Source organism: Pseudorca crassidens, chromosome 6, assembly GCF_039906515.1.
Source record: "Pseudorca crassidens isolate mPseCra1 chromosome 6, mPseCra1.hap1, whole genome shotgun sequence".
Classification (NCBI taxonomy): Eukaryota; Metazoa; Chordata; class Mammalia; order Artiodactyla; family Delphinidae; genus Pseudorca; species Pseudorca crassidens.
In genome coordinates this window covers 127,654,100-127,679,359 of record NC_090301.1, presented here as the reverse complement: position 1 = coordinate 127,679,359, position 25,260 = coordinate 127,654,100, and the positions used below count along the sequence as shown (strand labels likewise).

Below are 25,260 nucleotides of genomic sequence, written 5' to 3'. Positions count from 1 at the left end.
GTGGAGAGACTAGTGCCTGTGTTCTGGTGGATAAAGCTGGATCTTGTCTTTCTGGTGATGTGTTTTGAGGTGTCTGTGACCTTATTATGATTTTAGGCAGCCTCTCTGCTAATGGGTGGGGTTGTGTTCCTGTGTTGCTAGTTTTTTGGCATAGGGTGTCCAGCACTGTAGCTTGCTGGTCGTTGAGTGGAGCTGGTCTTGGCATTGAGATGGAGATCTCTGGGAGATTTTCGCTGTTTGATATTATGTGGAGCTGGGAGGTCTCTTGTGGACCAATGTCCTGAACTTGGCTCTCCCACTTCAGAGGCACAGCCCTGATGCCTGGCTGGAGCACCAAGAGCCTTTCATCCACACGACTCAGAATAAAAGGGAGACAAAAGAAAGAAAAAGATAAAATAAAATAAAATAAAAAAGTTATTAAAATAAAAACAAAAAATAATTTTTATTTTTTTAAGTAATTAAAAAGAAAGAAAGAAAGAACAAAGAAACCAAAAAACAAATCCACAATGATAACAAGTGCTGAAAACTATACTTAAAAAAACCAAAAAAAAAAAAAAAAAAAGCAGAAAACGGACAGAGAGAACCCTAGGACAAATAGTAAACGCAAAGGTATTCGGACAAAATCACACACAGAAGCATACACATACACACTCACAGAAAGAAAAAAAGGGAAAAGTATATATATATCGTTGTTCCCAAAGTCCACCCCCTCAATTTGGAATGATTCGTTGTGTATTCAGGTATTCCACAGATGCAGGGTACATCAAGTTGACTGTGGAGATTTAATCCGCTGCTCCTGAGGCTGCTGGAAGAGATTTCCCTTTCTCTTCTTTGTTCGCACAGCTCCTGTGGTTCAGCTTTGGATTTGGCCCCGCCTTTGCCTGTAGGTCGCCTGAGGGCATCTGTTCTTCGGTCAGACAGGGCGGGTTTAAAGGAGTAGCTGATTTGGGGGTCTGGTTCACTCAGGGTGGGAGGGGTACGGAGTGCGGGGCAGGCCTGCGGCAGCAGAGGCCAGTGGGACGTTGCACCAGCCTGAGGGAAAGCTGTCCGGGGAAGCTGTCCCTGGATCACAGGATCCTGGCAGTGGCGGGCTGTACAGGCTCCTGGGAGGGGAGGTGTGGATAGTGACCTGTGCTTGCACACAGGCTTCTTGGTGGCGGCAGCAGCAGCCTTAGAGTTTCATGCCCGTCTTTGGGGTGTGCGCTGATAGCCGCAGCTCGCGCCCGTCTCTGGAGCTCCTTTAAGCAGGGCTCTGAATCCGCTCTCCTCGTGCACCAGGAAACAAAGAGGCAAGAAAAGTCTCTTGCCTCTTCGGCAGGTCCAGACTTTTTCTCGGACTCCCTCCTGGCTAGCCGTGGTGCACTAACCCCCTGCAGGCTGTGTTTACGCAGCCAGTCCTCTCCCTACCATCCGACCGAAGCCCGAGCCTCAGCTCCCAGACCCTGCCCGTCCCGGCGGGTGAGCAGACGAGCCTCTTGGGCTGGTGAGTGCTGGTCGGCACCGATCCTCTGTGTGGGAATCTCTCCACTTTGCCCTCCGCACCCCTGTTGCTGTGCTCTCCTCCGTGGCTCCGAAGCTTCCCCCCTCCGCCACCCACAGTCTCCGTCCGCGAAGGGGCTTCTATTGTGTGGAAACCTTTCCTCCTTCACGGCTCCCTCCCACTGGTGCAGGTCCAGTCCTTATTCTTTTGTCTCTGTTTTTTCTTTTTTTGCCCTACCCAGGTACGTGGGGGAATTTCTTGCCTTTTGGGAGGTCTGAGGTCTTCTGCCAGCATTCAGTAGGTGTTCTGTAGGAGTTGTTGCAAATGTAGATGCATTTCTGATGTATCTGTGGGAAGGAAGGTGATCTCTGTGTCTTACTATTTACCATCTTGAAGCTCCTCCCTCAACCACATTTTAAACAGCCCTAGGGAAGTCTCTTTAGGGGAACCATGTACCCTCTTCTTCTGAATGGCATCTCACACATCATTGGAAGGCATTTCCTACTGTGCCCCAGAGATGTGTGCACTAGGACATTCTTCAGGCCTTTCCCATCAGGCCTCTGTGCCGTCCACTGCTGGGACCTTCCTTGTGGCTCTCCCACCAGGCTGCTGTGCCCTTGGGGCACGCTTCAAAACCAAAACAGTATGAAACAAGGCTGAGAGGGAAGAAACAGAGCCAGCACCTTGCAAGAAAGGGCTGCATTTAAGCACTGCACTGATGTAAGTATGATAGTGGGTGGTTTTGTTACTTTATAGCTTTGTTACAGGTTTTCCCCACTGTCCGAAAATAGAGCTTTCCTATGAAACCTTTCAGAAGCCAAAATGGCATAAAGTTAAAAGAGCAATCACCTGTTTTCATAAAAGTGAAAATCCTCCTCAGATTTCTTTCTTAGCGAAAACAGGTGCTAATGTAGGTCTTTTGTAAAAGCAAAGTGACATAAAGCGAAATCTGAAAAAGTGGGGGATACCTGTATTGTGTCCCAAAGAGACCCAGAATTACTCAGGATGTAAGTATTTCTGCCTTCATGCGCTCCTCCCTCCAAAAAATATTAATTACATTTACACTAATTATGTTATTACATTACTTGTAATATTAATTACAATTACATTTACATTCATGACTGAATTCATATATAGAAAAATATGTTAATATTATATTAATATTATATTTTAAACCATCTTCTTTGACTCAAAAGGTTTTCTGTTTTGTTTCTGATTTTAGAAGAAACTAAATGATTTTCAGGGGCCCCTAAAAGTGTCTTGGACCTTTTTTAAACCAGATATTTGGGGCATGCATTCTATAGATAAACACAAAGTCCAAGGTAATATCCTTGTTGAAGAACTACCAGAAAAGTGATGAATTCTTATATGGCCGTTAAAAGCATGCCATGAGTCCCACATCTTGGTAGGTCTCCCTGCTCTCTGTATGTGATTAACCTCATATAACCTCATATGTTATTCATATGCTGTTTCATATGCTGTTTCATATTCATATGTATGTGCAGATAAACTGCAAGAGAATAAGAACTTCAGATCATTGCACACTGCCTAGCCTAAATTTTGACACAAACTTACTGATAATGGCTTCTAAGTTGTGCCGTATGTTTAGCAATGTTATAAGTGGTTTCAGGCCTTTTCCAGAAATGACAGGGACAAATAACTAAATTTTAATAAACAACAACTAATATAATTGAAATCACTCCTTCCAGCTCAGGCCTTTAGAAGGTGGTCTTCTTGACTGCTGCCTTGGGCATGGTCTCTCAAGGTGGTCACTAATGACCCCTGGACCTACTCTCCCTACCCCCATGGTCTCTCCTGCCTGGGGGTCACCCCCAATGCTTTGTCATTGTGCCTCTGACCCCTTTTTGTGGCATCAGTAGTCCATGAACACTACAGAAAAAGACCTGGAGTACTTGCCAGTAAGAAGCTGATTCTCACAGCCTGCTTCGTGGGGACAGTAGCCTCATCTGTCCTGCGAGGTGCTCAGAGGGCATGTATTTGCTGAAGGTTTAAGCACAGTATAAACAAAAGGAAAAAACTGACTAATATTGTTGATGACATATTCCCTAACAAATTAACCTAGCAGGGATTTCATCCAACAACAAAGATGTTCTCAGCGGCTGACCGTGGAAAATAGCCCACAGACAGGCAAAGGAAGTGTGAAGGGAAGGAGAGGCTCCTGCCTAGGACCCTTGGAGCTGGTTGGGACACCCTGGGGGGCTTCAGTCCTGATGGCCACTGGGTAATATGTGGAGGACAGTGCTTTCCAGGCATGACAGTCCTCTTTCAAATTGATGGCAGTGACTTAAGTGAAATATTTTAAAAAGCCAATTTACCTTCAAATGGGAGAATGTTGCCTCATGGTCTTTTTTTTTTTTTTAAATTGAAGCATAGTTCATTTACAACGTTGTGTTAGTTTCAGGTGTACAGCAAAGTGATTCAGTTATACTTACATATATATCTATTTTTTTCAGATTCTTTCCCCTTATAGGTTATTACAAAATATTGAGTATAGTTCCCTGTGCTATAACAGTAGGTTCTTGTTGGTTATCTATTTTCTCTATGGTAGTGATAGTTGTATGTTTTGTCCCCCTCAGTCCTGTTTCACTGAATCCTGGGGGACGAGTTAGTCCCATGGTGAAGTAGACACAGCTAAGGTTGGGATTAGATGTGATGACCTGTTTTTGTTTCCTCCCAAGTTTGCTTGTCATTCAGGTAATAATTGGTTTTTCAGTGTGAAAGAAACAAATCCTGAATGTTTTCAAAATCATGGTGAAGAGTACCTGTTCTGTGGGCTTTGTGCTACGTTCCACGGCCCTCGAGTTCAGCCCACCCTGGACCCTGCCATGGGGCTGCACCTGTGCTGCGGGAAGGCCAGTCTGTGGTTTCACTTCTCCTTTCTTGTTTCTAGGGTCTGGACTTCGCTGGGTTCACCGCACACATGTTTGCTGGGATTTGCTTCGTTCTCTTGTTCTCCTTTCCACTCCTCAGACTACTTTACTGGAACAAAAAGCTGTATAACAAGGAACCCAGTGAGATCGTTGGTGAGTGGAAGTACCTCCTCATATAGCCCCAGAGTTTACTGCCAAGATACTATTTTTTCTGGGGGAAGTTGCCACGAAAATTTAAGAGGTTAATCACCTGTAAAATATCAGGGAAGCATAAGTCGTTGGGATGCTGCACACTAGCATGTCCCTGTCTGCCTCCTGGTACGCAATGTGCTTTCAGGGGCTTTAAATCCATGAGCTGTGCCTCTTTAGTTTTCTATAGAGTGAAATGTGGGAAGCAATGTCCACTGTATACAATTTGCATGTCATGACAGCATTAAACCATGTATATACAATACAAATAGCATAGCATATAGACTGTACTAATATGTTGTAGTTTGAAACTAAATGTGATTACAAAAATGGCAGCATAATCCAGCACAGGGGATATAATACCGTGTCAATCAAGATCATATTGGTGAGGCAGTGACCAGGAGGAATAGGGCTCGTGGCCATCTTATGGTTTTGCATTTTCCTTACTTAAAATTTTTAGTAGATGTTTTATTGAGAGCATTACTGGTCAGGATAGATTAGAAGCAATAGACTATTTGGGAAACATCCAGCCTCTTCTTGGCCAGGCCCTGTGCAAGACACTGTGCAGGTTGCCTTTGTAACATAGGGGACCACTACAAATGATTCCATTACTTCTTTGTTTTGAAGAAAATTTTAATCAACGTTTGCTTTTTATTTTAAAATAGATATTTCTTGCAATGAGGTACCTTGATCCATGTTTCTCACTGACCAGTGTATTAATTTGCTAGGGCTGCTACAACAAAGTACCACAGACTGGGTGGCTTAAACAAAAGACGGTTTATTTCCATAGAAGTTAAGGTGGCTTAATAAGCCACCTATTGTGGCTTACTACCTCATAGTTCTGGAGGCTGGAAGTCCAAAATCATGGATTGGTTGGCTGTGAGGAAGGACCTGTTCCAGCCCTGTCCCCTTAGCTTTTAGATGGCTGTATTCATGTTCATATGGCATTCTCGCTGTGTGTGTCTGTGTACACATTTCTCCATTTGTAAGCACACCAGTCATCTTGGATTTGGGGCCATTCTAATGACCTCACCTTAGCTAATTATATCTGCAATGACCCTATTTTCAAATAAGGTCACATTCTGATGTACTGGGGGTTAGGACTTCAACACATGAACTTTGGGGGGACACTATTCAACCCATAGCAACAAGTTAGAGGTGTTCAAAATGTTTCATCATCAACTAGTATATGTAAAGTGTGGTAACAATATTTAGGTTTAGTTTTCTAATGGAAAGGATCATACCAATGGATAGCTAAGGAGACTATAATCAATTACAACGGCTAATCTGTCTCTAGAAGCTTGTGTGGGCACAGCTGCACCTCTCCCCAACATCCCTCAACCACCCTGGTGATCAGAATGACTCGGGAACAACTGTTATATATACAGGTTACCAGGCCCACCCCCAGGAAATCTATGCTGTGTATAAGCTCTTCTGGAGAGTCTTATCTTGAGATTAATTTAGATATACTGATTTGGAAGTATAGAAACAAATCTGTGTAATTGACTCCTCCACTCTTCCAGAGAAAGGAGCTGAGGAAAACTTTGAGGGAAGGGGGAGGGGATGGTTGGGACATGGATAATGCTGAAACCCTATGGCAATGCCAAGACAGGGTGTAAATCAGCACACGGCGAGCTGTGCAGAGCCAGAGCAATCACTCTGAGCCACTGTTGGGTACAGGGGTCTCCAATTTGGGGGTGCTTGGTATAACTACAGATTACTAAGCCCTACCCCAGAGATTTGGGTTCAGCAGGTCTTTGGTGTGCAGAGAGCATCTGTCAGATGCTTGATTATCTGCAGTAAAAAGTAACACTGAAATCTCAGTGACTCTTCCTCACTTTAGCCTCATGCCCACTGTGGGCTGGCAGTGCCTTCCTGGTCAATAGTTCTCAGAGTCCTGAGCTGCTGGTCATCAGACTGAGAGAACCACATGTTCCACTCTACCACTGAATGACACAGCTCATCCTGAGTGTCACCAGGCCTCAGTTTTCACCCTGTCACCAGTTGCAGGGGCCAGGATGAGTCAGCCTGCCAAGTGATCAGAATGGGAGAGAATGACTTATTTGTTGAAAAGCACAAATAATAACCAGAGTCTGCCCCTCTGGTCACCAAATATCAACTCATGCTGCTTCTTCCTAATATTTTATATAGAATTTTTATATCTTTGTACAATAGGGATATTGGTGTGTAGTGTCTTCTCTTGAAATGTCTGCTTTTGCTGTCCTCGAAGGATGAATATAGAAGTATACCCTCCTCTTCAGTTTTTGGGAAGAGATGGTGTAAAATTGCTACTACTTTTTTCCTTAAATGTTTGCCAGGATATTTAAAGGCTTGGACCTCCCTCCCTCCCTCCCTCCCTTCCTTTCCTTCCTTCCTTCTAGTTTTTAACTACATATTCAAATTACTTAATAGATATAGGGCTAGCTATTAAGGTTATCTATTTCTTCTTGAGTGCTCACTTGTGGTTTATGTCTTTAAAGGAATTTGTCCATCGTACCTCAATTGTTGAAAGAATTATTCTAAAACTGTTCATAATAGTTTTTCATTATCCTTTTAATGGCTATAGAACTTTTAAAATTGAAGTATAGTTGATTTGCAATATTGTGTTAGTTTTAGGTGTACAACAAAGTAATTCAGTTATATATATATATTTTTTTCAGATTATTTTCTATTAGGTTATTATAAGGTATTGAGTATAGTTCCCTGTGTTATACTGTAAATCCTTGTTGCTTATCTGTTTTATGCATCATAGTTTGTATCCATTAATCCCATCCTCCTAATTTATGCCTCCCTTTCCTTTTCCCCTTTGCTAAACATAAGTTTATTTTCTATGTCTGTGAGTCTGTTTCTGTTTTGTATATAGATTAATTTGTGTTATTTTTTAGATTCCAAGTATAAGTGATATCCTATAATACTTGTCTTTCTTTTTCTGACTTACTTCACTTAGTATGATATTCTCTATGTCCATGTTGCATGTTGCTGCTAATGGCAATATTTCATTCTTTTTATGGCTGAGTAATATTCCATTGTATATATACACCACATCTTCCAACCAATCATCTATTGATGGGCACTTGGATTGTTTCCATGTCTTGGTTACTGGAAAGAGTGTTCCTGTGAACATTTGACTGCATGTATCTTTTTGAATTAGAATTTTCATCTTTTCTGGATATGTGCCCAAGCGTGGAATTGCTGGATCATATGGTAACCTAATTTTTGGTTTTTCAAGGAAACTCCATAATGTTCTCCATAGTGGCTGCACCAATTTACATTCCCACCAACAGTATAGGAGGGTTCCCTTTTCTCCACACCCTCTCCAGCATTTATTATTTGCAGACATTTTAATGATGGCCATTCTGACTGGTATGAGGTGGAACCTCATTGTAGTTTTGATTTGCATTTCTCTAATGATTAGTGATACTGAGCATCATTTCATGTGCCTAATGGCCATCTGTGTGCATTCTTTGGAGAAATACCTATTTAGGTCTTCTGTCAATTTTTTTTTTTTACATCATTATTGGAGTATAATTGCTTTACAATCGTGTGTTAGTTTCTGCTTTATAACAAAGTGAATCCGTTATGCATATACATATGTTCCCATATCTCCTCCCTCTTGCATCTCCCTCCCTCCCACCCTCCCTATCCCACCCCTCTAGGTGGTCACAAAGCAACGAGCTGATCTCCCTGTGCTATGCGGCGGCTTCCCACTAGCTATCTATTTTATGTTTGGTAATGAATATATGTCCATGCCACTCTCTCACTTTGTCACAGCTTACCATTCCCCATCCCCATATCCTCAAGTCCATTCTCTAGTAGGTCTGTGTCTTTATTCCTGTCTTACCCCTAGGTTCTTCATGACATATTTTTTTCTTAAATTCCATATATATGTGTTAGCATACAACATTTGTCTTTCTCTTTCTGACTTACTTCACTCAGTAGGACAGATGCTAGGTCCATCCACCTCATTATAAATAGACCAATTTCATTTATTTTTATGGCTGAGTAATATTCCATTGTATATATGTGTCAAATTTTCTTTATCCATTCATCTGATGATGGACACTTAGGTTGTTTCCATCTCCTGGCTATTGTAAATAGAGCTGCAATGAACAGTTTGGTACATGACTCTTTTTGAACTATGGTTTTCTCAGGGTATATGCCCAGTAGTGGGATTGCTGAGTCATATGGTAGTTCTCTTTGTAGTTTTTTAAGGAACCTCCATATTGTTCTCCATAATGGCTGTACCAATTCATATTCTCACCAGCAGTGCAAGAGTGTTCCCTTTACTCCACACCCTCTCCAGCATTTATTGTTTCCAGATTTTTTGATGATGGCCAGTCTGACTGGTGTGAGATATCTCATTGTAGTTTTGATTTGCATTTATCTAATGATTAATGATGTTGAGCATTCTTTCATGTGTTTGTTGGCAGTCTGTATATCTTCTTTGGAGAAATGTCTATTTAGGTCTTCTGCCCATTTTGGGATTGGGTTGTTTGTTTTTTTGTTATTGAACTGCATGGGCTGCTTGTAAATTTTGGAGATGAATCCTTTGTCAGTTGCTTCATTTGCAAATATTTTCTCCCATACTGAGGGTTGTCTTTTGGTATTGTTTATGGTTTCCTTTGCTGTGCAAAAGCTTTGAAGTTTCATTAGGTCCCATTTGTTTATTTTTCTTTTTATTTCCATTTCTCTAGGCAGTGGGTCAAAAAGGATTTTGCTGTGATTTATGTCATAGAGTGTTCTGCCTATGTTTTCCTCTAAGAGTTTGAGAATTACTGGCCTTACATTTAGGTCTTTAATCCATTTTGAGCTTATTTTTGTATATGGTGTTAGGGAGTGATCTAATTTCATACTTTTACATGTACCTGTCCAGTTTTCCCAGCACCACTTATTGAAGAGGCTGTCCTTTCTCCACTGTACATTCCTGCCTCCTTTATCAAAGATAAGGTGACCATATGTGCGTGGGTTTATCTCTGAGCTTTCTATCCTGTTCCATTGATCTATCTTTCTGTTTTTGTGCCAGTACCATACTGTCTTGATTACTGGAGCTTTGTAGTATAGTCTGAAGTCCGGGAGCCTGATTCCTCCAGCTCCGTTTTTCATTCTCAAGATTGCTTTGGCCATTTGGGGTCTTTTGTGTTTCCATACAAATTGTGAAATTTTTTGTTCTAGTTCTGTGAAAAATGCCAGTGGTAGTTTGATAGGGATTGCGTTGAATCTGTAGATTGCTTTGGGTAGTAGAGTCATTTTCACAATATTGATTCTTCCAATCCAAGAACATGGTATATCTCTCCACCGATTTGTTTCATCTTTAATTTCTTTCATCAGTGTCTTATAATTTTCTGCATACAGATCTTTGGTCTCCTTAGGTAGGTTTATTCCTAGATATTTTATTCTTTTTGTTGCAATGGTAAATGGGAGTTTTTTCTTGATTTCACTTTCGGATTTTTCATCATTAGTGTATAAGAATGCAAGACATTTCTGTGCCTTAATTTTGTATCCTGCTACTTTACCAAATTCATTGGTTAGCTCTAGTAGTTTTCTGGTAGCATCTGTAGGATTCTCTATGTATAGTATCATGTCATCTGCAAACAGTGGCAGCTTTACTTCTTCTTTTCCAATTTGGATTCCTTTTATTTCCTTTACTTCTCTGATTGCTGTGGCTAAAACTTCCAAAACTATGTTGAATAAGAGTAGTGAGAGTGGGCAACCTTGTCTTGTTCCTGATCTTAGTTGAAATGCTTTCAGTTTTTCACCATTGAGGATGATGTTGGCTGTGTGTTTGTCATATATGGCCTTTATTATGTTGAGGAAAGTTCCCTCTGTGCCTAGTTTCTGGAGGGTTTTTAGCATAAATGGGTGTTTAATTCTGTCAAAAGCTTTCCCTGCATCTATTGAGATGACCATACTGTTTCTCTCCTTCAATTTGTTAATATGGTGTATCACATTGATTGATTTGCATATATTGAAGAATCCTTGCATTCCTGGAATAAACCCCACTTGATCATGGTGTATGATCCTTTTAGTGTGTTGTTGGATTCTGTATGCTAGTATGTTTTGAGGATTTTTGCATCTATGTTCATCAGTGATATTGGCCTGTAGTTTTCTTTCTTTGTGACATCCTTGTCTGGTTTTGGTATCAGGGTAATGGTGGCCTCGTAGAATGAGTTTGGGAGTGTTCCTCCCTCTGCTATATTTTGGAAGAGTTTGAGAAGGATAGGTGTTCACTCTTCTCTAAATGTTTGATAGAATTCACCTGTGAAGCCATCAAGTCCTGGGCTTTTGTTTGTTGGACGTTTTTTTTTTTTTTTTCTGGTGCGTGGGCCTCTCACTGCTGTGGTCTCTCCCTGGCAGACACAGGCTCCAGATGCGCAGGCCAAGCAGCCATGGCTCACGGGCCCAGCCCCTCCACAGCATGTGCGATCCTCCCAGACTGGGACATGAACCCACGCCCCCTGCCTCGGCAGGCGGACTCACAACCACTGCGCTACCAGGGAAGCCCCTGTTGGAAGATTTTTAATCACATTTTCAATTTCAGTGCTTGTGATTGGTCTGTTCATATTTTCTATTTCTTACTGATTCAGTCTTGGCAGGTTGTGCTTTTCTAAGAATTTGTCCATTTCTTCCAGGTTGTCCATTTTATTGGCATAGAGTTGCTTGTAGTAATCTCTCATGATCTTTTGTATTTCTGCAGTATCAGTTGTTACTTATCCTTTTTCATTTCTAATTCTGCTGATTTGAGTCTTCTCCCTTTTTTCTTGATGAGTCTGGCTAATGGCTTATCAATTTTGTTTATCTACTCAAAGAACCAGCTATTAATTTTATTGATTTTTGCTATCATTTTCTTCATTTATTTTTCATTTGTTTCTGATCTGATCTTTATGATTTCTTTCCTTCTGCTAACTTTGGGGGGTTTTTTGTTCTTCTTTCTCTAATTGCTTTAGGTGCAAGGTTAGGGTGTTTATTCAAGATGTTTCCTGTTTCTTAAGGTAGGATGGTATTGCTATAAACTTCCCTCTTAGAACTGCTTTTGCTGTATCCCATAGGTTTTGGGTCATCGTGTTTTCATTGTCATTTTTTCTAGGTATTTTTTGATTTCCTCTTTGATTTCTTCAGTGATTACTTTGTTATCAAGTAGTGTATTGTTTGCACTCCATGTGTTTGTATTTCTTACAGATCTTTTCCTGTAATTGATATCTAGTCTCATAGCATTGTGGTTGGAAAAGATACTTGATACAATTTCAATTTTCTTAAATTTACCAAGGCTTGATTTGTGACCCAAGATATGATCTATCCTAGAGAATGTTCCATGAGCACTTGAGAAAAATGTGTATTCTGTTGTTTTTGGATGGAGTGTCCTATAAATATCAATTAAGTCCATCTTGTTTAATGTATCGTTTAAAGCTGTGTTTCCTTATTTATTTTCATTTTGGATGATCTGTCCATTGGTGAAAGTGGGGTGGTAAAGTCCCGTACTACGAATGTGTTCCTGTCGATTTCCCCTTTTATGGCTGTTAGTACTTGCCTTATGTATTGAGGTGCTCCTATGTTGGGTGCGTAAATATTTACAATTGTTATATCTTTTTCTTGGATTGATCCGTTGATCATTATATAGTGTCCTTCGTTGTCTCTTCTAATAGTCGTTATTTTAAAGTCTATTTTGTCTGATATAAGTATTACTACTCCAGCTTTCTTTTGGTTTCCATTTGCATGGAATACCTTTTTCCATGCCCTCACATTCAGTCTGTATGTGTCTCTAGGTCTGAAGTGGGTCTCTTGTAGACAGCAAATATATGGGTCTTGTTTTTGTATCCATTCAGCCAATCTGTGTCTTTTGGTGGAAGCATTTAATCCATTTGCATATAAGGTAATTATCGATATGTATGTTCCTATCCCCATTTTCTTAATTGTTTTGGGTTTGTTATTATAGGTCTTTTCCTTCTCTTGTGTTTCTTGCCTAGAGAAGATCCTTTAGCATTTGTTGTAAAGCTGGTTTGGTGGTGCTGAACTCTCTCAGCTTTAGCTTATCTCTAAAGGATTTAATTTCTTCATCAAATCTGAATGAGATGCTTGCTGGGTAGAGTAATCTTGGTGGTAGGTTTTTCTCCTTCATCACTTTAACTATGTCCTTCCAGTCTCTTCTGGCTTGAAGAGTTTTTGCTGAAAGGTCAGCTGTTAACCTTATGGGGATTCCCTTGTGTGTTATTTGTTGTTTTTCCCTTGCTGCTTTTAATATGTTTTCTTTGTATTTAATTTTTGACAGTTTGATTAATATGTGTCTTGGCATGTTTCTCCTTGGATTTATCCTGTATGGGACTCTCTGTGCTTCCTGGACTTGATTAACTATTTCCTTTCCCATATTAGGGAAGTTTTCAACTATAATCTCTTCAAATATTTTCTCAGTCCCTTTCTTTTTCTCTTCTTCTTCTGCAACCCCTATAATTCGAATGTTGGTGCGTTTAATGTTGTCCCAGTGGTCTCTGAGACTGTCCTCAGTTCTTTTCATTCTTTTTTCTTTATTCTCCTCTGCAGTAGTTATTTCCACCATTTTATCTTCCAGGTCACTTATCCATTCTTCTGCCTCAGTTATTCTGCTATTGATCCCATCTAGAGTATTTTTCATTTCATTTATTGTGTTGTTCCTCATTGCTTGTTTCATCTTAATTCTTCTAGGTCCTTGTTAAATGTTTCTTGCATGTTGTCTATTCTATTTCCAAGATTTTGGATCATCTTTACTATCATTATTCTGAATTGTTTTTCAGACTGCCTATTTCCTCTTCATTTGTTAGCTCTGGTGGGTTTTTACCTTGCTCCTTCATCTGCAGTGTATTTCTCTGTCTCCTCATTTTGCTTATCTTACTGTGTTTGGGTCTCCTTTTTGCAGGCTGCAGATTCGTAGTTCCCATTGTTTTTGGTGTCTGTCCCCAGTGGCTAAAGTTGGTTCAGTGGGTTGTGTAGGCTTCCTGGTGGAGAGGACTAGTGCCTGTGTTCTGGTGGATGAGGCTGGATATTGTCTTCCTAGTGGGCAGGTCCACGTCTTGTGGTGTGTTTTGGGGTGTCTGTAGACTTATTATGATTTTGGGCAGCCTCTCTGCTAATGGGTGGGGTTGTGTTCCTGTGTTGCTAGTTTTTTGGCATAGGGTGTCCAGCACTGTAGCTTGCTGGTCATTGAGTGAAGCTGGGTGCTGGTGTTGAGATGGAGATCTCTGGGAGATTTTCACTGTTTGATATTACGTGGAGCTGGGAGGGCTCTTGTGCACCAGTGTCCTGAAGTTGGCTCTCCCACCTCAGAGGCACGGCACTGACTCCTGGCTGTCGCACCAAGAGCCTTTCATTCACACAGCTCAGACTAAAAGGGAGAAAAAGTAGAAAGAAATAATGAAAAAGGATAAAAGAAAATAAAATATAGGAAGGTAAAATAAAATAAAGTTATTAAAATAAAAAAATAATTATTAAGAAAATAAAATTTTTTAAGTAAAAAAAAAAAAAAAGAAAACGGACGGATAGAACCCTAGGACAAATGGTGGAAGCAAAGCTATACAGACAAAATCTCACACAGAAGCATACACATACACACTCACAAAAAGGGGAAAAGGGGAAAAAGTAATAAATCTTGCTCTCAAAGTCCTCTTTCTCAATTTGGGATGATTCGTTGCCTATTCATGTATTCCACAGATTCAGGGTACATCAAGTTGATTGTGGAGATTTAATCCACTGCTCCTGAGGCTGCTGGGAGAGATTTCCCTTTCTCTTCTTTGTTCGCACAGCTCCTGGGGTTTAGCTTTGGATTTGGCCCCGCCTCGGCCTGTAGGTCGCTGGAGGGCGTCTGTTCTTCACTCAGACAGGATGTGGTTAAAGAAGCCATTGATTCGGGGGCTCTGGCTCACTCAGGCCAGGCGGAGGGAGGGGTACGAAGTGCGGGGCAAGCCTGCGGTGCTTCTGCCAATTTTTTGATTGGCTTGTTTGATATTGGGTTGTATGAGCTGTTTGTATATTTTGGATTAATATCTCTTGTCAGTTGCATCATTTGCAAATATTTTCCCCCATTCTGTAGGTTGTCTTTCATTTTGTTGATAGTTTCCTTTGCTGTGCAAAAGCTTTTATGTTTGGTTAGGTCCCATTTGTTTATCTTTGCTTTTATTTCTTTTCCTTGGTAAACTGATTTAAGAAAATATTGCTATGATTTATGTCCAAGAAGTTTTACCTATGTTCTCTTCTAGCAGTTTATGGTGTCATGTCTTATATTTAGGTCTTTAAACCATTTTGAGTGTATTTCTGTGTATGATGTGAAGGAGTGTTCTAATTTCATTGATTTACATGAGGATGTCCAGCTTTCCCAACACCACTTGCTGAAGAGACTGTCTTTTCTCCGTTGTATATTCTTGCCTCTTTTGCTGTAGATTAACTGACAATAGGTGTTTGGGCTTATTTCTGGGCTCTCTATTCTGTTCCATTGATCTATATGTCTGTTTTTGTGCCAATATCATGCTGTTTTGATTACTGTAGCTTTGTAGTATTGTTTGAAGTCTGGGAGGCTTACATAATGGCTATAGAATTTTTGGTAAGGGAACCTCTCTCATTCCTGATATTGGATTTATGTCTTAAATTTTTTTCTGATTAGTCTGTCTAGAGGTTTATCAATGTTACTGATCTCAACCAGCTTTTGATTATATAGATTTTTTTCTACATTTTTTCTTTTTTAATGATTTATACTCTGATATTTATTATTTATTTTCTCCTGCTTACTTTGGATTTATTTATTTATTCTTCTTTTACTAGCTTCTTCATGCGAGGGTTGAGGTTATTCATTTATATATATCTTATTTTCTAGTATAGGTATTTAGTGCTCTAAATTTCCTTCTAAGTAGTGGTCTTCCACCAATTTTGATATGTTTTGTTCTACTTCCCTTCAATTCAAATTACTTTCTGATTTCCATTTTGATTTCTTCTTTGATCCTTGGATATTTTAGATGTATTTACCTACACCAAATTTGGGGATTTTTGCAGTTACCAAATTTAATTTCACAGTGGTCAGAGAATATATTTTGTAAAACTTGAATCCTTTTGAATTGATTGAAACCTGTTTTATGGTAGAATGTGGCCTAGTCTCATAAATATTCTATTTGCACTAGAAAAGAATATGTATTCTGCTGTTGTTGGTTGGAGTTATGTCAATATGAACAATTAGGTCAAGTTGACTGATAATGTTATTCAGGTCATTCATATTCTTGCTGATTTTCTGCCCACTTGTCTATCAATTATTGAGAGGTGGATATAGAAATCTCTGACTAAGGCTGTGGATTTGTCTATTTATCTTTGCAATTCTATGATTTTTTGCTTTACATATTTCAAAATTTTGTTACTAGGGTACATAAACATTTAGGGTTATTATGTCCTCTTGAAGAATTAACACCTTTATCATTATGAAGTACCCTTCCCTATCCATAGTAATATTCTTGCTCTGAAAACTAATTTGATCTTAATGTAGCAATTCCAGCTTTCTGTTAGTGTGGTATATTTTTATCATCCTTTTACTTTTAACCTTTTTGTGTCTTTAAAGTTAAAGTGCATTTCTTGCAAATAGCTTATAGTTGGGTCTTGCTTTTTTATCCAATCTAATAATCTTTTAATTGATATGTTTAGATCATTGATATTTAACTTGATTAGTGATATGGTTGAATTTAAGTGTATCATCATGTCACATTTTCTAATTGTGATTTTAGTTATAATTATATCACTAACTTCAAGTGATATTATACCACTTAACATAAAGGATAAGAATCTTATAGTAGTATAATTCTATTTCTCAACTCCTGGCCTAGGTGTCTTCCCCTGAGACTCCTGAATTAGAGCCAGGTGACCCTCCTCTAGGCTCCTGGCAGCCACCACCTCCTGTGAGAGAACACATCCCACATGGTAATGTCTTTGCCTGCTTGTAACATGTATACGGCAACCACAAGTAATGCCACGAGAGGGTGGTTGAGAAGCTTGGAAAGATAGGGGCTGGTGGTAATCAGAGAGGTAGAGATGAGACATCTGATGATGTGTCCTGGTCAGGGCTAGTCAGGCAAAGTAAGAGCTAAAACTTATACAGTGGGATCAGAGCTCACAATGGCACTCACCATTTGAGGATCTTGAGTCTTCCCTAAAGATCTTTGCAGGTCATGGGGAACAATGGGCTATTTGAAAGAATGAACCTATCTATCTATCTATCTATCTATCTATCTATCATCTGTTTTCTTAGGTGGATCAGCCTAGATAGGTAGAAGATAGGTAAATAGGAACATAGATTCCTTGTTTCCATATATCTAACTGTATTTATCTATAGATAGATAAATAGATATATAGATAGTTTCTATAGATGATAGATAGATAAATAGATAGATAGGGCAAACAGTGTTTTATGATTAACCAGGGTTGGGTTGTCAGGAAGTGGCTTCAGTCAAAGGTTACTGAGGAGCAGCAATCAGAATTAGGTAAATGTGAGGAGATGAAGCCTGGATAAGCTGGTGACCTGAGTCAGGAAGTGGTGGATCCTGCAAGACCCACACCATCATATCCTGAACTGCTCTTGTGGCCTAGTACTGCCTTAGCTCATGTTCATTTATGATGTATCTTATTTCTCTGTCTAGCTTGTTGGAGGCCTATCTTATAACTTGTCAATTTATTCTTCTCCTTTAACATCTAGCATGGTGTCTGGCATCTATTATATGTTCAGTGCAGAAATGTAGAGGAGAATGACATTGATAAGACCAAAATGATATTTCAGGTTCATGTACCTGGAAGATTAATGATGTCATATAAGAACTAAGACAGTGAGGGAAGAGAGAGTTCTGTGGGGGAAGATGGAATGTTTATCTGTGAATCTTGTAGCACGAGGTTCAGAGGGCAATATCAGGTAGCTGATTGGGTTCACAGTCTTAGAGCTCAGCAGAGACAGGGTGGGGAAATGGCAGAGGAGGTACAGAGGAAGCTTGGGAGCCGAGGAGTGGATGCTTGGCTAAACTGAGCTCTGGGTGCAGGCAGTGGACTCCCTTCTCTTGGACAAAATCGCTCTCAACCAAAATTTCCCATGATCGGTGATACATTTATTTTGTCCACAACTAGAAAAATGAAAGTGCACTACTTGAGCATTAACCCATGGGTTGATCTGAGGAGAGTAGCCTGTCCTGTTTGATTTGATGGGCTAGAAGGCAGCAAGGCTCTGGGGGTGCGTGAGGGGCTGAAGGTGACGCTGGAGAAGATACCTGCGGAAAGGAGCCCTGGGGACCTGGAAGGCCAGATTCAGTTTCTGCTTCTCCAAACACAGAGGTGGAGAGGCTCCCACAGGCTGGCCCGGGAGCTGAGCTGAGCAATGCTCCTGCGTAGCTATTCAAAGTTGGTCAGCTGCTTGAGAGAGTGGCAGTCACTAATATGGCTTGAAAGAATGGCTAGAAAGTCTCTGATACTTTAGGGATGGGCTTTGAACGATATCCACTACATAACGAAGTTCAGAACATTGGGTGAAATAATGGCACTCTCTGCACCTTCTCTGAAGCTGCTGCACCACCTTGTCCCCCCATTCCTGTCCCAGTGCAGCATTTGTGTGTGTGTGTGTGTGTGTTCAGCATTTCAGAAACCTAATTCATATGTTTTTATCCTCTTCCTCCTCCTCTTCCTCCTTTTTATATTATCATAACCTCACAGGTTGTTTAATGAGGTGTGAATTATGGAGGTGTGAATTATGTTTATTGAGGGAATTATGGATCTGTTTCTCTGCAGAGGCTTTCAGGTTATACCCAAGTTTCTTCTGTTTTAGCAAGCTACAAAGAATCAATATGTACTGAATGGAAGTACTTTACTTATCTTCATTCTAAAAACTTTTCATCTTTGAAAGGCTGACCCTTTAGAGAAAACCATGGTGGCATTTTCCTTGTCATTGAGCCCAGGCTTGTGCACTGCTTCACAGGTCTTGGGAGAATTGCCCTGCCTTGACTCTGCTCTGAGCTAGTGTCAACTGATCTAATCCTGCTTGAAAGTGTGTGTTCTTTTAATTTCATCTTGAATTTTTAAGATATGCAGTATAGTGCATTGTACATGAGAGGTGATTCATGAAAATACTGTGCTTCCTTATATTCTTTTAGTGGATATTTTGAGAAATTTATGTAGTATCTTTAACAGTAAACTAGAGGTTAAAAGTAAAATTTCATAAGATATTCTAGTATTTTAGGAGCCAATGAATTGGCAATTCATTTTTCTCTTCTCTGTCAGAAGAGGTTTAAATTCACTGATGGGTGAAAATTTGCCTCATTCTTTTAATTTCAGAAGTGCATAAAGTTGTCTACATTTCTCTCCTTTGTGTTCTTTCATAGACACAAGCTCAACTTGGGGGCCTGGTCAGGAGGGAGGGCTCTCCCCATCTCCTGCTATTACCAAATGCCCTACTGGGGAGACCAGGCACCACCTACTACACTTGTATTTCTGATGTGTATTAGATCTGTTTAAAAGATTGGGCGATGTCTGGATTTTGAACTGAGATCTGAACTACTGGCTCCAAAAAGTAATTTCTTGGGAGGGAAAAAGTTTGTTGGGTGTTAACTTTCATACGCCTATTCAAGAATTTATTCTTCACCCAAAGAGTTGAAATTATCTTTGCATCTACTGTAATTTTTAAAAGTCAGCTTTGTCTTCTGGTTCTCTCATAATAACATGAACGCTAAGAAGCCACTGCTTTGGTTTGGTCCTTGGAGATCTGCATCACAGGTGTGTGTTTTCTCTTCTTGGAGGGTGCTGAGGGGAGTAGGTGCTGATGTCTGAGATTGCAGGAGAATGAAGCCTTGGCTTTCCTTTCCTGCAGAACTGAAGCATGAGATCCATGTCTGGCGCCTTACTGCACAGCGCATCAGCCCAGCCAGCCGTGAGGAGACAGCGGTTCGAGGTCTACTCCTGGGGAAGGTGCTGACACTGGAGCGCTTGCTGGCCCGAAGGCTGCACAGCTTCCAAAGGTATCAAGCCAGGCCCTGCTCAGACCACTCTTGGTTTACAGCAGTGGTTCTTATCTTTACCAGTTATACTCAATGGTTGGATTGTATCAACAACCTATTTATGACCACCCTAAGAGTGTCCAAATGTCATGTGCAAAATGTGAGCTAAAGTGATTGTGAAGAGTACCCCACGGTACTGCAAAAGAGTAACACTAGCTGCATGCTACTAAGTAAGTTTTGGGTGCCATACACTGTGCTAAACCTGTTATGATGCAGCATTTTATATAACTCTCACTTAGCTCTCTGGAATGTGTGCTGATATTAGCCCCAGCTTAAGGATGAGAAAACTGAGGCTCAGAGAATTTGAGAAACTTGCCCAGGGTTTTGCATCTAGGAAAGAGTGATGCCAGGAATTGAGTTCACACTCAACTACTGCCTGTCACACTTCACACCTAACACATTGCATAATAAAAATTAAAAAAAATATATATATAACAAACTAATCTAACAAAATATTCTCCCAGTAGTTGATTTTCCAGGAACTCAAAGAATACCTAATTCCTGCTCAATTCATTTCTTGGAGGTTTTTTTTTTGGCCACCTTACAGCATGTGGGAAATTAGTTCCCTGACTAGGGATTGAACCAGGGCCCCCTGCATTGGAAGCACAGAATCTTAACCACTGGACCACCAGAGAAGTCCCTTGAGTTTGTTTTTAATCAAAGCTGAGACCTAACAGTAACAGTGAGGTGCTGAGTTTTTCCTCCCCACTCTGATGAGGTGCTGAGTTCCAACCTGTCTTTACGCTGGAAGTACTGACAGAAAGAGCGAGAGCCTGCTCACTCCTCAGGGATGTGGAAGCATTCCTGCAGTAGGGTTGAGAACTGGGTGGAGATGAGAAGTCTGTCACGGCAAGGGGAAATGTGAGTCCTTGTGAAGGTAGTGAGAATGATCTTACATATTGCAGTTTGCTGAGACCAGCCCTGTGTTCTCAGAGAGCAGGCAAGCAGACTGAGGACAGGAGCTGGGCACAGTGCCAGTGCCAACCACTGAGGGCTGTCTAGTGTGGCTGTAGCCTGGTCTGAGAGTGCGGGGAGAAGGCCACAGGCGAGTATGTAGAGACTCACTCTGTCTAGAGATGTAGCCCAGTGTGAAGCACTGTCTCAGCATCCTCAGCTCCATCTCATCTCAGGACCTACCTGTATCCTGTGACGCTGGAGAAGCAGGACCTGGTACCCCCAGGCTACTGGAAGGCCCTGAGTTGCAGGCTGGGGACAGAGTGACCAACTTCAACAACAGGCATGGATCTTAAAAGGAAAAACTTTGTAAATTAAAGATGCAAGAGTAAATTGCCCTGAATGTATTTAATCTACTGGCCTTCAAGTTTCAACGTGTTCCATCTGGTATGGATGTTAAGACACAGTCAGTGTATCTCAGGGTTAAAGTGTGAAGAATTCACCAAGTTTCCATCAACTCATCCTGTTTTGATAATGCCCCTCTCCCAGCTCAAGATCTGCTGGAAGTCATTTATATCTTCATGAAATTTCAAATCCAAGGGAAACTGAGGCCCAGAGAGGGCAGTGGCTTTGTAAGGCCACACAGTCACTGGAAGCAGATAGGAATGAGGGTGATCTAAGGCATGTGCTAACTCTTCAGGTCCTGTTTCTACATTTTTTTTTAAAAAAATTGTCATTAGAACCATTCAGTTGGGTCTGCTGTGATTTCCTTTAGGGTCTGTACTGGCTGTGTGGTCGACCTCCACTGACACTATGACACGTGAGTGCTCATGAAGACTAAATTCTCCACCACACAGCTTCTTTTTCCTAACTGGTGAGGGAGGAAATAAAGCAGAAAAGAAAAGATGAGTTGATAGGAAAGGTTAAAAAAGAACGGCAAGTTGGAACAAATAGAGGTGACAAATGGAAATAGAGATGGGCGGATACCATGACCAGAGGGGGAAGGAAGCAGACATAAGTGCTTCAAAGTAGATTTCCAATTGATAAAAATCACCACTAAAGCAAGTGGCATTTCTTTTACTGTTTTTTCCTTTATTTAAATTATAAATATAACACATCCTCATTCTGAAAAAAGATTCAGAAAATTAGTAAGTAAAAAGAGGAAAACCAAGGTGGCTTACAGTCTCATTCCCCTGTTGACATTCTGGCCAGTGTTCTGACGTTTCCTGTGCTATGCTCGCACGTGCCTCATTGAACAGTCCGGTCATTTCATGTATTACTTTTCCTTGTGAATCTAGAATGAGCATCTTTTCCAATTCATGAACCCAGTTCTACCAGGCTCCTTACACCACGAGGCCTGCCCCATTCTGTGGCCACACCTGGCGTCACACTGTGGACGGCGTCCAGGCCAGGGGACCATGCTGTGTGCCACTGCTGAATGCCACCTTGCTGGCCTCACCGCTCGATGCCACCAGGAAAATGATGTCTGCCCTTTTCTCTTTTAGACAGATCTCACAGGAAGATAAAAATTGGGAGACCAATATCCAGGAGCTACAAAGAAAGGTATTGTGGTTTCTTTTCTCAGGGATTCCTTGAAGAACAGAGTAGATTCCTTTTCCTTACTTCATGTGAAGTTGCAACTGAAAGTCATCTTTCTTTTATTCCTGTAGTTGTACACAAGACATAAGTTATTTCCAGGAATTAATGGGAAAGATAATTTTCCAGACATGGTAGGCTTATTTTGTCCAGGAATTTAAAAGGTAAACTTATTATGTTCCTTTAAAATAGGGCAGCACTTTCTGTGGTTGGCCGGCTCTCAGCTCCCCCTTACCCTGAAAGGCAAGTCTGTGGTTCCCATTGTGTGGGTGAGGAGATGGAGGCCAAGACAAGGGAGGCGTGCTGCTTGAGATGGAACACCTTTTGGGGCAGAGATGGGGTGTATGTCTTCTGTTGTACGGCTCTGACGTTGGGAGGCAAAGCTCATTTTGGGCTCTTTTGCTCACTTTCCCACCTAGGTGGAATTTCTCAGCCCCCCTGAGGACACATAATGCCCCTCTCCCAGCTCAAGATCTGCTGGAAGTCATTTATATCTTCATGAAATTTCAAATCCAGGTAGTTTCTTTCCTAGGGAGAGGTTGAATACCCACTCTCTAATTATGATAGGAACATTTTGTCCTTCGCTAAAGGAAATTTAGACATTGGGACCTGGTAGATAACATGTTCTTTGAGTCTGTCCTCCCAGCATCTGTCCCACTCAGATGGTCAGGGTTAGGGAAGACGGGTGTGGCTATGACATTTCTCTGGCTTCAGGCTTAAACGGACCCTGCCCACCTTTTCTAGTAGTTCTGGCTGCAAGTTAGGGGTGAGACTGTGTACCTCTCTGTATACCTGGTGGACAAGGACTGGGGAGCTGGGCACTACCCCTGCATTGTTTCTCAGACTTCTCACTTTGATGACCTCAGATAACCAAAGGATAAAATTTGACAGGCACCCCAAAATAACAGAGTACAAACTTTGATCATCTTATACCAGCCGAGCGACACTGGAATATTCTTTGACCTCCCTGCTCCCTCCATTTCCAATCCTGGAGTCGACCATGGTAATACCCAGTTTCTGTGGTTAACCTGACCCAGGGAGATACCATGCCCCTTTCTTCCTGATTCTCCATCACAGACTTATCTAGCAAAATTGGCTTCCTTGGTGGGGGAAGGGGAAGATGAGTGGGGGCTGGCCAAGCCTTGGCAGTGGGTGGGGAAGGAAAACAGGAGCTCCCAAAGCATGGCCTGTGAGCAGGGGGCCAGGGACTGCTGCCAGAGTCATTGTGACACAGAGGGATATGCTTGTGGTTTTTATGGCAGCAGCTTTAACTGTGTGACCAGAGAAATCAAGAGAGAATACCTATCTCTAACTCTATCTATACATACACCCATACTCATGTCTGTGTCTATGTCCATGTCCATGTCTATACCCCTGTCTATACCCTTATCTATATCTACATCTATCTCTACATCTATATCTTTATCTACACCCATATCTTACCCATAGCTCTGTCTATATCTACCCATACCTACACCTGGATCTATATTTATATAGCCTTATCTATATTTACATCTAGACCTGGATATCCTAGGCATAGACTAACAGACAGAGGTGCTAGTGGGACCACACTGAGGAAAGGACATAGTGCAGTTGTTGGTTCACACCGTGGAGTGTGATTCACACAGGGGCCTAGTTAGATGTGTGTGCTTCTTGGGACCTAACTCCCTGCCCCAGTCCCACACAGCACAGCACCTTTTGGGGACCTTGCCCTATCTTGCCCTGTGGCTCAGGCCCACTGGAAGGAGGTCTGCAACTCCAAGGTTAAGGAAGGTGCTGCAGAGTACCTCCCCTCACCCCCTGAATGCCTGGGGCAGGATCCCATATGTGTCATCTGGTGACTAGGGGACTGCTGAGTGCATTCAGCAGAAGTCCTGTTATTGCAAGAACATTTTAAGCTCAGTACCACATGAGCAGAGATTTGCATAATAGAGGGAAAGTTAAACTAAAAGGCTATTAACACACAGTACCCGTGGAAATGCATGTGTCTTGAAGGGCCAGGTCCCTGGAGGTTAATGTGTAGGCTTCACAATGGCTTTATTTTATCTGATGCTGGCAGTGGGGCTGGGAACAGCTTAGCATCTCTGTGTCATATTGAAAATGCATTTAGTCTGGTGTCATTTAAAAGGATTGTACTGGGCTTCCCTGGTGGCGCAGTGGTTGAGAGTCTGCCTGCCGATGCAGGGGACGCAGGTTCTTGCCCCAGTCCGGGAAGATCCCACATGCTGTGGAGCAGCTGGGCCCGTGAGCCATGGCTGCTGAGCCTGCATATCTGGAGCCTGTGCTCCACAACAGGAGAGGCCACAGCAGTGAGAGGCCCGTGTACCGCAAAAAAAAAAAAAAAAAAAAAAAGGATTGTACTATATTTTTTATGTTTATTTTTCATAGATTTTGATTTCAAGATTTTGAATGATCTAATCTTAAATCTGTACAGTTTTCCTTGTAACACATGATCTTATCTTTCAAGTTCAAGTTGCTATATTTTTCATCATAAGGAGAAATTTGTAGTGATTCAAATCACGTAGGATTGTGGACACATTGCAGAAATCAGATTACACTGAGTAAATGAGTTGTGTCTTCCTCTCTCACAGCACAGGATATCAGACAGGATTCTGCTCGCCAAATGCCTGACAGTGTTGGGATTTGTTATCGTCATGTTCTTTCTCAATTCGCTTGTCCCTGGTGTTCATCTTGATATTGGTGAGTCTAATTTTTGGGGTAGCTTTTGTTGATGGGCTTTTCAAGTGACATCACAGTCTGGAAGGGAATGTTTCAAAGCTTGTTCCCAGATGCTGGTGAGGGCTGAGAGGGATAGTTTTCTGGAGGAGAGGGAGAGGAGGACAGAGAGGGCGAGAGAGAGATACATCTCAGTGCCATGGGTCCTCAGCCCCTCCAGGTTTAACATTAGAAGGGATAGAGAAAAGGGTGGATAGCATCATCTCTATCATACTTAATAATCAGATCTTCAAACTGTTACCTGAGAAACACCTCTAGAAGAGATAAGAGGTCATATCATCAAGGCCACAGTCCTGCAGTTTGTGCAACCCGACCTGACGATTAGATGAGAGACATTAGTGAAGGGGCCAGAGAATTACAAGAAGTCTATGCTGGTCCTTCTCCTTACCCAATGGTGCATCCATTTTCCCTATGCAACAGAACTCCATTCTCCCACCTGCTCACATAGATT

At 41.4% G+C, this 25,260-nt stretch overlaps 1 protein-coding gene across 5 annotated transcripts in view; it reads left to right on the top strand.

Annotated features, from left to right (window-relative positions):
• OCA2 (OCA2 melanosomal transmembrane protein) overlaps positions 1–25,260 on the top strand; it is a 257,209-nt gene that overhangs the window by 130,131 nt on the left and 101,818 nt on the right. For all 5 annotated transcript variants that reach the window (XM_067739915.1, XM_067739910.1, XM_067739912.1 and 2 more), the window contains 4 exons: positions 4,392–4,524; positions 19,397–19,544; positions 21,983–22,040; positions 24,665–24,773. In XM_067739915.1, the coding sequence (XP_067596016.1) occupies positions 4,392–4,524; positions 19,397–19,544; positions 21,983–22,040; positions 24,665–24,773 (448 nt within the window). The remainder of the gene's footprint in view (positions 1–4,391; positions 4,525–19,396; positions 19,545–21,982; positions 22,041–24,664; positions 24,774–25,260) is intronic.